The sequence below is a fragment of the Coffea eugenioides genome, chromosome 3, assembly GCF_003713205.1.
Source record: "Coffea eugenioides isolate CCC68of chromosome 3, Ceug_1.0, whole genome shotgun sequence".
Taxonomy (NCBI): domain Eukaryota; kingdom Viridiplantae; phylum Streptophyta; class Magnoliopsida; order Gentianales; family Rubiaceae; genus Coffea; species Coffea eugenioides.
Window position 1 is genome coordinate 15,732,152 of NC_040037.1, and position 12,839 is coordinate 15,744,990.

The window sequence follows — 12,839 nt, forward strand, 5'->3', positions numbered from 1 at the left end:
TTATCTATTGAAAAAGATGAGAAGTACTCTTTCTCCTCTTTCATGTAAAACTAGAATAATCCATTGAAGATATGTTCGGTTTGGGGTTGATTTTCAACTTCCACTTCCACTTCCACTTCCACTTTACTTCGGCAGAAGACAATGACATGTAATTTATGATGTCAGTATAAAACGAGTACCTCCTGTCAACAGAAAATGACCAACTCTACTTTGCACGATTAATGTTTTCATTAGTTTTCTCTTTACGTTTTTTGCAACCTAAGTTATGAATATGCTCTATCCATTCTAATTTTTTCCCACTGGTGAACGGAGTAGATAAAACAGATATAGGTATTTCAAATATTTACCCTTTTCTTGGGTTCTGAAGAATTGGTGTCAATTGTAATGATTAAGCAGGAAGAGCAGTGTGGCGTACAAGTACAGGTACACGTCATTTGTTTCTTTCAAGAATTATGCTGGAGATTACAGCTATATTGAATTATGGGTGCAATGGATCCAGAATAAAAGTTTGAGGTATCGGGACAATTATTGATAACTTAGGTGATCAAAATAAATGTTGAAGGTATAATATGAGATTATGGGTTCAAAAAATAGTTATTCCAAGTAGAAAATTCTTTTGCTTTTTTTTTTTTTGGGCATATGTCTCTTGACTTGTAGAAACTTATTCCATGATATCATTTTTCTTGCATGTCCAGACGACAAATGAAAGTAGAGACCAAAAGAAAAAAAAAAAAAATCCTTTTCCTTCCCTCACCTTCTCACTCAAATTTATGAGGACTGATGCCAATGCTTACCATTTTGAGAAAGAAAAAATAAATTACTGTATAAATTTGAGTTTCTTGTTGTTCATGCTTAAGTAAATTCTCGGCTAATAAAATTCAGGATTGGCGTCCCCTTCTCATATACAAGGTTTGTTAAAAAAAAAAAGTAAATTCTCAGCTAGATACAGTTATGATCAGAGATGAATTTGCTTGTATTCATTCATTTGTTAGCATTATTGCAGCTGCTGTACTATGGTTGCACTGGGTGAATATTTGGACTTTTCACATTGCTTTTCTTTAAGTGTTTCTCAGTTATTTGGACTTTTCAAATTCAAGTCCACAGCTCTGAAGATGACTATTGGCCTAATTGCTTGTAAAAGTTCAGAAATAATTTTGGCTTAAGACTTTATTGATTAGGACAGTTGAAATTAAAAGTTATTCCAGATTAATCAGCAGAAATGAAACCTTAAATAACTATTGACATCATGCGCACATTATTTTCTACCTCTATAGAAAAATAAAAGTGTACAGACTGCGATTTTTATAATCAGTGAATCCACAATAATTATTCTTCTTATTTGTGTTTTGCAACTTTAGTGAGAAAGAGAGGCGAAATTTTTTGGTTATTTCAATGAAAGCAAACATTACAACTAGTACAATGATTTCCATATGTTGTAATTGTGCGCAATATTTCAAAGGTCCTTCATTGGGGAACTTAGACAGTTAAAATGCTTAAAAGCTGCAATTACAAACATGACCTGGCAATGAAGGGAAGGTTGAATTTGCAATTAGACTTGGGTTTGGCTTCTAGAAGATTATTTGGAATGGTATTCTGGAAAAACACCATAACACTTTTTGGAATGTGATATATTTAAGATAAAATGATGGTTGAGAAGATAAAAAAAAAATTGATTGAAAAATGTGTTTATAATGTAAGCAAAAATTTTTTTGTAATTAAAGCTCTATCATCCAAACAGACTCATGAGGAACCATCAAAACAGACAAAAAACTAATGTTCGAAGAAATCCAAAGCTATTTTTTAATTCAATGTCAGAGTACAAGAGTTTTAACTATGTACTTTAATTTTTACAATTAATGGAAAAGTAGCAAGATGGGCATATTTTGAGAGAAGGGTAAAGTGTGGAACAAATAATTAAATTGGAAATGTAAAGTATATATTTTTACAAAGTGTGAATTAAATTGGACATGTAATAATTATTATTTTTTTCCGACAAATAAAATGCTGCAGGTGGGGTTTGAACTCCCTACCTACGCCCCGCCAATGAGCTAAGCTCAGTGGCTTGACATGTAATTAATTTAGGTTGGTAACTACTAGTTTTTTCAGTCAGAGGGCCCGAAAGGGTTTTGGCTTCATTCTTTAGGCTCGTATAAAAATAGGATGATTTGGTGTTTCCCATGCATGTACTCGACAAATGTTTTGCGACATCACCGTCAAACTTTTATGTCTCTATATATATTTTTGATAGTGATGATATCCCCTTAACTTAAAAAATACAGATTTGTAGTCATTCCATAACTTTAAACAGTTTATCTTTTATTGAATATGTCAAAACAACGTAATTTTGATCTTCTCCTTCTTCCAATGATGCTCAGTGGCAGTTGCAACTCCCACTTTCTCTCCATGACCATTTGACCACCATTGGGTGGCGATTGACCAATACTATTCCATTATCTATATTTGATAAAATTACATCCTTAAATTGCATAGAATCCAAATTTGGCTTAGTCTACTATGAATCTTGATAGAATATATTATATATGAAGTGAAAATGATAATTCTACAACCGTTTGATGAGGGAAAATCAAGCCAGTAGTGTCTTCCTTATTGATTTTGTATTTTTTACGTTCCTTACATACGAAATGATGATTTTTTTGTTCTTTTACTCACAATAAAAAGCATATATTTTTAGTCTCTCATCTCATTTCTTGCCCCAAAAAAATCACATGCGTTTCATGCCTTGTAAACATTGGGAGTAAAATTGGAAGATGGCCAAAAAAAAAGGAAAAAATGTCCTTCACATTTCTTTCTTCTTCATTGGATTTTCCTAACCAAGACTGAGGCAGCAACCAGGGCTGTTGTCGGCCACCGTATTGGCAGTGCAGCTGTCGGTCACTGCCACTTCGGATTACAAAATTTTACCAAAATTCAATTCCCTAGTCAGTTTTCCACATAGAATCTGATATCAATATTAGTTTTTGGCAAAAATGCATGAATGCAAGTAAAACAAAAAATAAATAGAATCTGGTTTCACTATTAGTTTTGTGCTTTCTTTGGAAAATCATATGGCGAATAGAGAAAACATGGGCTTTTTTTTTAATATGTTGGAAGGTTCTATCCATAATTTTTTAGTTTTCACCCATTTTTGTTCTTACTTTTTTTTTTTGCAATAACTAATATTGAAATTAGATTTCACATCAAAAGCTGAATGGAGTGTTGAATTTTAGTAAAATTTTGTGACCAAAAGTGTTGGCAACCAACGGTGACACTGCCACTATGGTGGCCGGAGGCAGCCATGATGATTGCATTATTTTTTGCTAGAAAAATAGGGCTTAAAAAAAAAAGAAATGTGAGGGATGTTATTTCTTTTTTCCCTGCAATCTTCCAATTTTGCCTAAAGTTTGTGAGCCATGGGTTGCATGTGATTTTTTTAGGGCAAGAATCTAAATAGAAATGAGTCGAGGGACTAAAAATATTAATTTTTCATCTCTGAGGAACAAAAAATCATTATTTCATGTGTGAGAGAGATAAAAGATACAGAATTTACATGCAAGGGACAAAAAATTATCATTTAATATGAGAGAGATGTACAAAATACAAAATAACTAATATGTAAGGGAAACTATTTGTATGATTTTTCCGGTCTTCAAATCTTGCTTTATCCGGCGACATTCATGGAAAACAAAAGAAATTTGGAATCTACGTGAAAATGACGCTGAAGGGGTTAATTCTCAAGATATGACGATGGAGCCGTTGTGGTCAACAGTCGACCAATAGTCATTGATTGGATTTGGAAACGAGAAGTTATAGCCACAATAGGATATGATTTTTCCAATATTATATGCAAAAAATGAGTCATCACGTTCGAATGTCAACACTAAAGTCTTAAGTGACTGATTCCTTGCCAAAATGCCATATTTTGACCCGTGACGTTTTCGGAATGCCGCCTATTGAGTAGAAAATCTTTTGGATAAATATTTAGAGATAATTATTATTCTAGGGATAATTTAAGAAACCTCCCTTGTGGTTTCTTACTATTTCACTTAGTTCCCTTAATATATTAAAAATCTGTTGATTTGACACTTTGATAACCAAACTTTAAAATAGAATAAAAAATTTAATGAATACCCTAAATTGCTCTTATTTTACAAAGTTCAATTTATTCTTCTAAATAAAAAGAGTATCAAGTTTTTCATACTAATATTTGTTATTTAATAATCAACTGTAATAATAAATATTTTGTTATAATAGGGTATTTTTCATAATGCTTTACTGGGAATATAAATTCTTTTTAAGATAGAGAAAAAAGTGCTATTTTGTTTCTTTTAAAGTTTATGGACTATTTTTTTTAATAAAAATTTATGGACTAGTTTAGTGGTGGAACTATCATAATTTGGTAATAATTTTGGGCTATTTGTTTTTAATCATTGTTGACTTATCCTTGATTTTGATACCCAAAAAAAAAAAGAGCTACAAAAAAATTGGAGAATATTAAAAGTTATAAAAAAAAATTACTAGTTTAACGTTCAATTTGAATATATATTAGGGACAACAGCAATAGTTCTTCTATACTTTTAATGAAATATAAGAGAAATGAATAAGAAGGAAAATGGTAAAAAAAATTTAAAAATCCATCCTCTGCATAACCAAGGCAACAAGAGAGTTTTATTAAAAATATTAAGGTTAGTATTGTCATTTTAAAAGGACAAGGGAGGTAGATGTAATTTTTGAAACATTAGAGGAGCCAAGTGAATTATTAGAAACCTCTGGGTAGGTTTCTGAAATTATCCCATTATTCTAATATAACAAATTAAATTCCCTTATGTCCCTAATAATTTTCGAGTGAGAAGTATACTAGGCGTTTTTTTTTCTGCTTTTTTGCCTTTTGTCTTTGTGGTTGCAAATTACAATAGCCAACTAATTGCCATAATTTCCAACTCCAAAATTGTTGAAGCAGTTTTAGAATTCTAGAGGGGGCACTGAAGGCAGAATCCCATTATTCAAACTAGACAACCTACAGGTGAAACATGTATCCATTGCAACTTTTTGACTAAGAGAATAAAACTCGCTTGTTGTTTTTAAACATGGGTTCATTACTTTCAGTAGTCTATAAACACTCTTATTTCTCACCACTCCTTGTACCAAAAAACCTCTTCAAGAACTACCAAAGCCTTCTTGAAACCCTTCTTGCTCTCAATCTTTGTCCATTTGCCAAAAACAAATTAAAGCATATATCATGGACCCTATCACTTACAGTGCTGAGATGACCTCCTCAATCCCTCCTGCAAGGTTGTTCAAGGCCGTTATCCTTGACCACCACCTTCTTCCTAAGGTTGTGCCACAAGCCAATAAGAGTGTTGAAATTCTTGAAGGAGATGGTGGAGCTGGAACCATTAAAAAATTTCCAGAATAGTTTTAGAATTTATTCTTTTCCTGATTTTTGTTTTCATTCGATGGATTTTTCTTGTATGTATTATTAAATTATCTCTGATACAAGTATACAATTACTGACAATTTCTTTTTACTTCAATATTCAGCTAGCCCATTTAAGAGTGACAAACACAAAGTTGAGACACTTGACAAAGATGTTTGTTTGGATTGAGCATTATTTCCCCAATTTTATTTGCTTACATCATCATTACAATTTCCAATACACATTTTTATCTTCCCAATTATCTTTTTATTTCACATACATCACATCACAAAAAGTGCTACAGTAAAAATATCCCAAATAACTTACAATCCAAACAAACTATTGCTATAGTGTAATTGAGAGTGATGCACTGAAAGAAGGAATTGAGAAATTCACTAATGAGATCAAATTTGAAGCATCCCCTGATGGAGGGTCAATATGCAAGACCATCAGCTCTATCTACACCAAGGGTGATGTCAAGATCCCTGAGGAAGAAATCCAGGGAGGAAAACAAAGGTCTTTGGGACTGTTCAAGGCTGTTGAGGCTTACCTCCTCACAAATCCTGATGCCTACAACTAATTAGTCATCCTACTGTAGGACTCTTCCACATATTTATTTGTGTTGTTTTTCCAACGTTTCCTTTTGCTTTAAGCTGTTTGGTTCAATTATCTGAAGTTATGATCAAACTTCAAAGTGTGCTTTGCTTGTGTTTTTGTACTAAAATAAGTGGTAAACCTTGTTTGAAGCTTTTGCCTTGCTATTGTCCAGGAACGACCTATTTTTAATCCAATTGTCATAAAGAAAAAAAGGACAAAAACTATTTTGAATCCAATTTGGATTAAAAAAAGCAAAAAATTGCACTAACATAAAATTTTTGAAAAACACCTCTAAAAACATTTAATTCGTACTGATCCAATAGCATATGGAATGCAATTTTTATATTAAGTGAATCTACAATTATTCTTCTTCTTATTTTTGTTTTGCAACTATGGTGAGAAAAAGACGTGAAATTTTTTGGGTATTTCAATGTGAGCAAACGTTACAACTAGGTATAATGATTTCCTTATGTTGTAATTGATTTTCAGTCAAAGGGCCCTGGTCTTCATGTTTTAGGCTCGCATAAAAATACGATGATTTGGTGCTCCCTATGCATGACTGCATGTTCTTGACAAAATGTTTTGGCCCTCAAACTATTACGTCTGCACGTGTGATAATGACCCTCAAACTTTTACGTTTGTACATGTCTTTGCTTGTGAAACTTATAAAAGAAAAAGTAAAAAACACATATTTGTAGTTATTCCGTAGATTAAAAAAGCACATATTTGTAGTTATTTGGTAACTTTAAACCGTTAATCCTTACTGAATATGTCAAAATGATGTAGTTTTGATTTTCTCCTTCTTCCAATGATGTTCAGTGGCTGTTGAAACTCCCACTGCCTCAATGACCATTTGACCACCATTGAATGGCGATTGACCAGTACAGTTCCGTCATCTATATTTGACAAAATTACATCCTTAAATTGCGTAGAATCTAAATTTAGCTCAGTATACTATAAATCTTGATAGAACATATAATATCTGAAGCAAAAAATGATAGTTCTACTACCATTTGATAAATTCTTCAAATCTTGTTTTATCTAGTGACATTCATGGGAAAAATTTTTGGAATATACATGGAAAATGAAACCCAAGGGGTCAATTTTCTCAAGATTTGACAATGGAGCACTAGTCCTGATAGCTTGATCTCAATTTGCATCATGATGGATATGGACTGTCCTGATTTTGTGATTGGAACAGCTTTTATAGTTGTTCAAGGTTTGTAAATGCACGCATATTTGTTTACTATATAACAATGTGGTTGTGAACGAAAAGCTTTGTATCTTTCAAGTTTCAACATGTTGCAATCGAGTGCGTATGTACTTTGTTGTTGTATGTGAAATGTTTTTTTATTCAATCAATCATCATAGACATTAGTTGGTAAAAAAATTAAACATACTTGACCTTTGGATGGCTTTATGACAAGCAAATCTCTATATTTCTAAGACACAATTACACACTTGCATTTATTTGGTGAAGTCCGAAGATACTAGCATAAAACAGAGTAAAATTTGAACAAGGGGTAGATTGGAGGGTTGCTGTCGAATCAGAATCACCCCTATTTTTTGTCTTGAATTTTTAATGGATTGAAAGAACCATAGTCATTCTTTACGGATTTTGAAAAATTCAAAATTCCTTCTTTAGGGTTTCTAAGCTTTTGAAAAATTCAAAACTCCCTTTTTAGGGTTTCTAAGTATTGATTTGTAGTACATGCAGGATTTGAAGCGTGCCGCTATGAGTGGCAATGAAAAAGGAACAGGCCAAATAATTATCACTATGAAGGGTGGCCAAAATGGAGAAGAAAAATAGGTGAATTAATTTTCCTTGTTGAATGTTGCCTCATTTAGTGATTTTAGCTATATTTTTTCAATGCCAAGGGCTGATTCTTTGGAATAGAACAGCACATTTAAGTGCTTTTATTTCTGCTTTTGACCATGGTTATATATCAAAAAATATTTTTGTTTTGGTACCAGACACAGTCTTACGTGTCTGAGTGAGTGGTTGGCACTGGTTCATTTGGGATTTGGTTCCAAGTACTCCAAAAAATTATCTTTGTGTATGTACTAATAATTGGTTTATGCAGTGATGAACTTCTGTCACTTAGTCCTCATTGGCTTTCTTTTCTTTGCCCTTGTATTGTTATTGCGATCTATTTGAAGTGTCTAGAAACAGGTGATTGTGTTACCATAAAGAAGCTGCTGCAAGATCGGAGATATAAGAAGTGATTGTTTCATTCATCCAACCATGATAAGAATAAGTGTATATACACTGACAGTATATATAAAATTTACTCATATAAGAATAAGTGTACCTTGAACTTGTGCTAGAGTATGTTTTTGAAACTGTCTACTGAGTTTGAAGACACCGTAGTAGAATGAATCATCACACGCCAATTATATCTATTCAGCTGTATACGTACCAGTCAGTTTGACAGCTTTAGTTTCTTTTCTTATAGGATGGAAGTCTTGGTGGTGTAATGAGAGGCAATGTTTCAAAGGGAATAAGGGACAAAACTGCATTGTTGCAGAGGGAACTCTCACTTTTGAACCATGCCTTTTGGCCATATGCAATTCTATTTGGTAAAATAGTTTTCTTGGGGATGTCTTGCTCATCACTGATGGAATTAAAGTTGATTGGCTCATCTCTGTTAAAAGAAAGCATCATTGATGGAATTAAAGTTGATCGGCTCATCGCTGTTAAAAGAAAGCATCATTGATGGAATTTTGGTTTTTTTCAGTATTGGATTGGCTTAATTTCTTGAGTTATTAGTTTTAGAATTAAAGTTGATTTAAATATTAAGGTCCTCAAAAATAGGAGTCATAATGGGGTAGCGGATTGAATATTTTGAATTGAACTCCTAAGAGGTGAGCTTTCCCTTTGTCTCTGTGTTCATAAAAGCTAATTAGGGGATGGAAAAATGTTTGTGCTGAGAGGCTTTTTATTTCATGCCGTCACCTTATCTTAATGAAATTCTGGTCTTTAAATGAATATAGAAAAACATCACGTAGTTTTCTTGGTTAAGAAGGTTTTTGACCAATTCTCCCTACATAGCAAAAACACGGACGATCCCAATAGAGCATAAAGACCACATAGTATCTTTCTTTCACAGTATCTATCTACTAAGTAAGACATCTGATAATTTTTGTTATACTACTTCATATGGAATGCTCAATGATCACAGTCCAGTTATTGATGAGAATAGTTTTAATGAGTCAGTAGTGGCCTCTCAGAAAAAGAAGAAAATTGGCCTGGCAACATTTAGGCACAAATGGAAGAAGTTTTTGATTGCAATAGGAGTTGGATGTTCTTAAGCTTAAAGTAGAGAGATCTTACCGTCAGCAAGCTGAGGCAGTGGCACATTTTCTGACCAGGTTAGAGCTCGCTCAACTCAGATGACCCTCAACTGTACAAATAACCATCTAGGAAAAATTAGGAAAATTTGTGATTTTCTCGGTTCTGGATTTCAAGTGCTGCTGAAATTCGTAGAGCGAAAGGTGAGTGCATCTTTGAATGAAGTTAGTTATATACCACTTAGCACCTCTCTTTCTGTTCTTGGTCCAGATGATGGATTGTTCCTGCATGTGTCTGCTTCCAAGATATCTAAATCTTCTCCATATACTTAGTTTTTGTGTAGCTCTTTTCCGACTTACTGGTACTTCTTACTATAAAACACGATTCCTTTCAACAATTGTTAGGTAATTCATGTTCTATTATTAGTTTTCCTCCCTCTTTTATTTTCAAGCTTACACAGATGGGAGGCCAAGAATAAATCATGGAAGAGAAGCAACTATCAATGAATTCAATGGTCTGTTGCTTCAATATTTTGTTTAAGAAAAAAATTACTTGGTTTATATCTTATGTTTTCCTTACGTGTTGTTGTTTTATCTCAGCCATGGGGACCTGGTAGAGGTGGATGATGCAACAAGGGCATTGTGCCCATGGAAACATAGAGACGTGCCCCAAAAATGGTTTCGCCTAACTGCTACCACGCTACAGTGTACCAACTGCTATCGTGATTAGTTATATTTGTCTTAAAAATTAGTAACTTCATACTGGATGTAATCTATTTATCATTCATAGCAAATTAAAGACCAACAATATCCTTCTTGGCAAGACATGTGAGAGAAAGGCTTCGGATGTTGGTCTTTCAAAACTTCCATTAAATGGAGCTTCTGGCATGTCAAGTATGCATCTCTTCCATCGGACCATCCCTGTTGTAGCATATTAACGAAAATTGGGCACCCTCACGCAACATGTGAGGCTGCAATTTAACTAGTTACAAGTTAAAATAGTGCTGACAGCATTATTGGTGCTCCCCAAATTCTGAGCAGCTCCATAGGCCAAAAAGATCAACAGGAAGGACCAGCAGAGGAAATGAACATCTCTTTTGTAATTGTTGATGGTGGGATTCTTTTGAGTTGATGAGTTGACATGATCAACCACCAGTGGTGTCTCCTTATCCATGGCCATTGAGCTTTTTGATAGAGACCAACAAAAAGCCCATACCCAATTTTAATCAAAATCAAGTCAACCAGAATTCACACAAACCAATCACCAACTTTTTTTGGCTTATAAACATGTAATGTGCGTTTTGCTAAAGTGCAAACCAGGGTGTACATGTATTGTGCAGAATATAACAACTACTATGAATAAGGGGCAAAAATTCTTGTATATAAAAACATATAGTGCTAGCGGAGCTAATAGAAAGAAGGCGACATGAGAAAAGGGATTGGATTGAGGCCAAGGAAGAATCTGCAATTTGAAACAGCCAAAGCTGTTTAGGCGGCCAAAGCGGTAATCATCAATTGTCATACTCTCAACTGCATATTCTAGTTCTATAATCTATGGTACGACGTACAAGTAATTCTATACTAGAATACTAGATGTACTGCAGCTACAAATAGTTTACAATCAAATTCAGCCTTGTACCTGGTCCTAGCTCTTTTCTTCTGCTTTTCTTGCGAGCAAAAGGGTGGTAGAAGAAGGGCTGGAGAAGGAGAAGGTCGGTGGCAGGCGGTGGAGATTGATGGAAGAAGGAGACAATCTAAAGTTACCAAAATGCCCCGCTTAGTTGTTAAATTAGGAGTCAAATTACTTTCAGGTGATGGATCGCTGCAGAAGGTTTTAATTGGATCCAAAATTTAAGTTCACGTATTAAATTGGCCAAGAATAAATGTTAGGAACCGAATTGACATTAGCAAAAAATGTTCAGGGACTAATTTGGTCATTTTCCCAATGTCAACTGGGCTTTGACATTTGAGTAAGCAAATGTGTAACGAAAATACTTGCACATGCTTCACGGTGCTAAAGAAAGCTATTGCACCTTAGACCACTTGCTTACCTGTGGATCTGTGTATATATTGTAGATGGTAGTGATCCTTTCTTCTGGTATGATAATTGGCACACTGAGGGCCCTCTCTATTTTAAGTATCCTGAGTTTCTGCTTAAGAACTTAGGACCAATGTTTTGAAAACCGGAGCGGACCGGCCGGTTCGACCGGTTGAACCGCGAACCGGCCATGGCACCGGTCCGGTTCAATGACATTGTTGACTTTGCTAGAAACCCGGTCAAAGACCGGTTGAACCGTGAAAACCGCCGAACTGGATTGAACCGGCGGTTTTCCGGTTTTCAGCTTCCCTTTTTTTTTTTTTTTTTTTTTTTTTTTTAAGTTTTGCAAAATGCAACAATCAAGATTCGAACCCAAGACCTTTGTAATAAAAGACCAATGTATTAACCGTTGCACCATCACATCTTATTAATTTTTTTTGATAACTTATTTATATAAAGCAAATACTCATATTTTTTTTTTCCATTTTTCTTACAAAATCTCATCCCCTCATGGCTCTTTCTTTTTAATTTTCAACTCTCTCTCTCTATCATCTTTTCTTTTGTCACTCCCTTTTTAATCAAACCTCTTTATTTTTAATTTATTAATGTTTTCTTCCATCTTTTAATTTTGTTTTTGTCCATTAAATTGAAAAAAGTTAAAAAAGAATTTTTTTTAACCCAAATTATTTAATGCCACAACCACTCACTTTTATCTTATTTTTTGTTTCTTATCAAGTTTACATTTCTATTTTCGATTTTCTTGATTTCCTTCGAACTCCAAATTTTCTTTTTTAAATTGCAATATCTAAATCTCAAAACGTAAATTAAAATTTAAATTCATAATATCTAAATTCTCAGATACATGAATTTTGTATAATTTCAAAATATTGTGATATTTTGGGGTTGGGTTTAGATATAATTGAAATTGAGATGAAATTTATTTGTTTTAACTTATAATTTAAAAAATTTATTTTTAAAAATCCAAGTTATTAAAAAATAGTAAACTTTTCATCATATAAAATATTAAATTAGTCCATTACATGTCTTATTTTGTACATATATATATTTATATAAATTATTTTTTAAAAAATTCATTGAACCGAGGTTGAACCGGTCCGACCGGTTGAACCTCGACCCTTTCACTTCACCGGTTCAATTAACGGTCCGGTTTTTAAAACATTGCTTAGGACTTTACTCGTACTAGAAAGTTGCTGACTTTATTAAGAATGGAACCTCGAATTGGCCAACAGGTAGAAGATTTAGGGCCTGTTTGGAACCTGAGTTTTTTGAGAGTTTGTCTAAAACTTTATTGTAGTGCACTGTAGAAATTTTTGAAAAAAATTTGTAAAAGTTTTTGAAAGGTGAAAAAATTTTTTGTAGAAGTTTTTGTAAGGTAAAAATTTTTGTAGTAGAATTTTTTATAAGGTGAAATTTTTTTTCCTTTTCTTTTTTTCTTTCTCTTTCTTTTTCTTTTTCTTTTCTTTCCTTTCTTTCTTCTTC

The 12,839-nt window shown here is 33.4% G+C and overlaps 1 protein-coding gene across 1 annotated transcript in view; it reads left to right on the forward strand.

The window, feature by feature from the left end:
• Positions 1 to 5,236: 5,236 nt before the first annotated feature.
• The window catches only part of LOC113766162 (major allergen Pru ar 1-like), a 37,822-nt gene continuing 30,219 nt past the window's right edge, over positions 5,237 to 12,839 (forward strand). The window contains exon 1 of the mRNA XM_027310381.1: positions 5,237 to 5,412. Coding sequence (XP_027166182.1) covers positions 5,237 to 5,412 — 176 coding nt within the window. The remainder of the gene's footprint in view (positions 5,413 to 12,839) is intronic.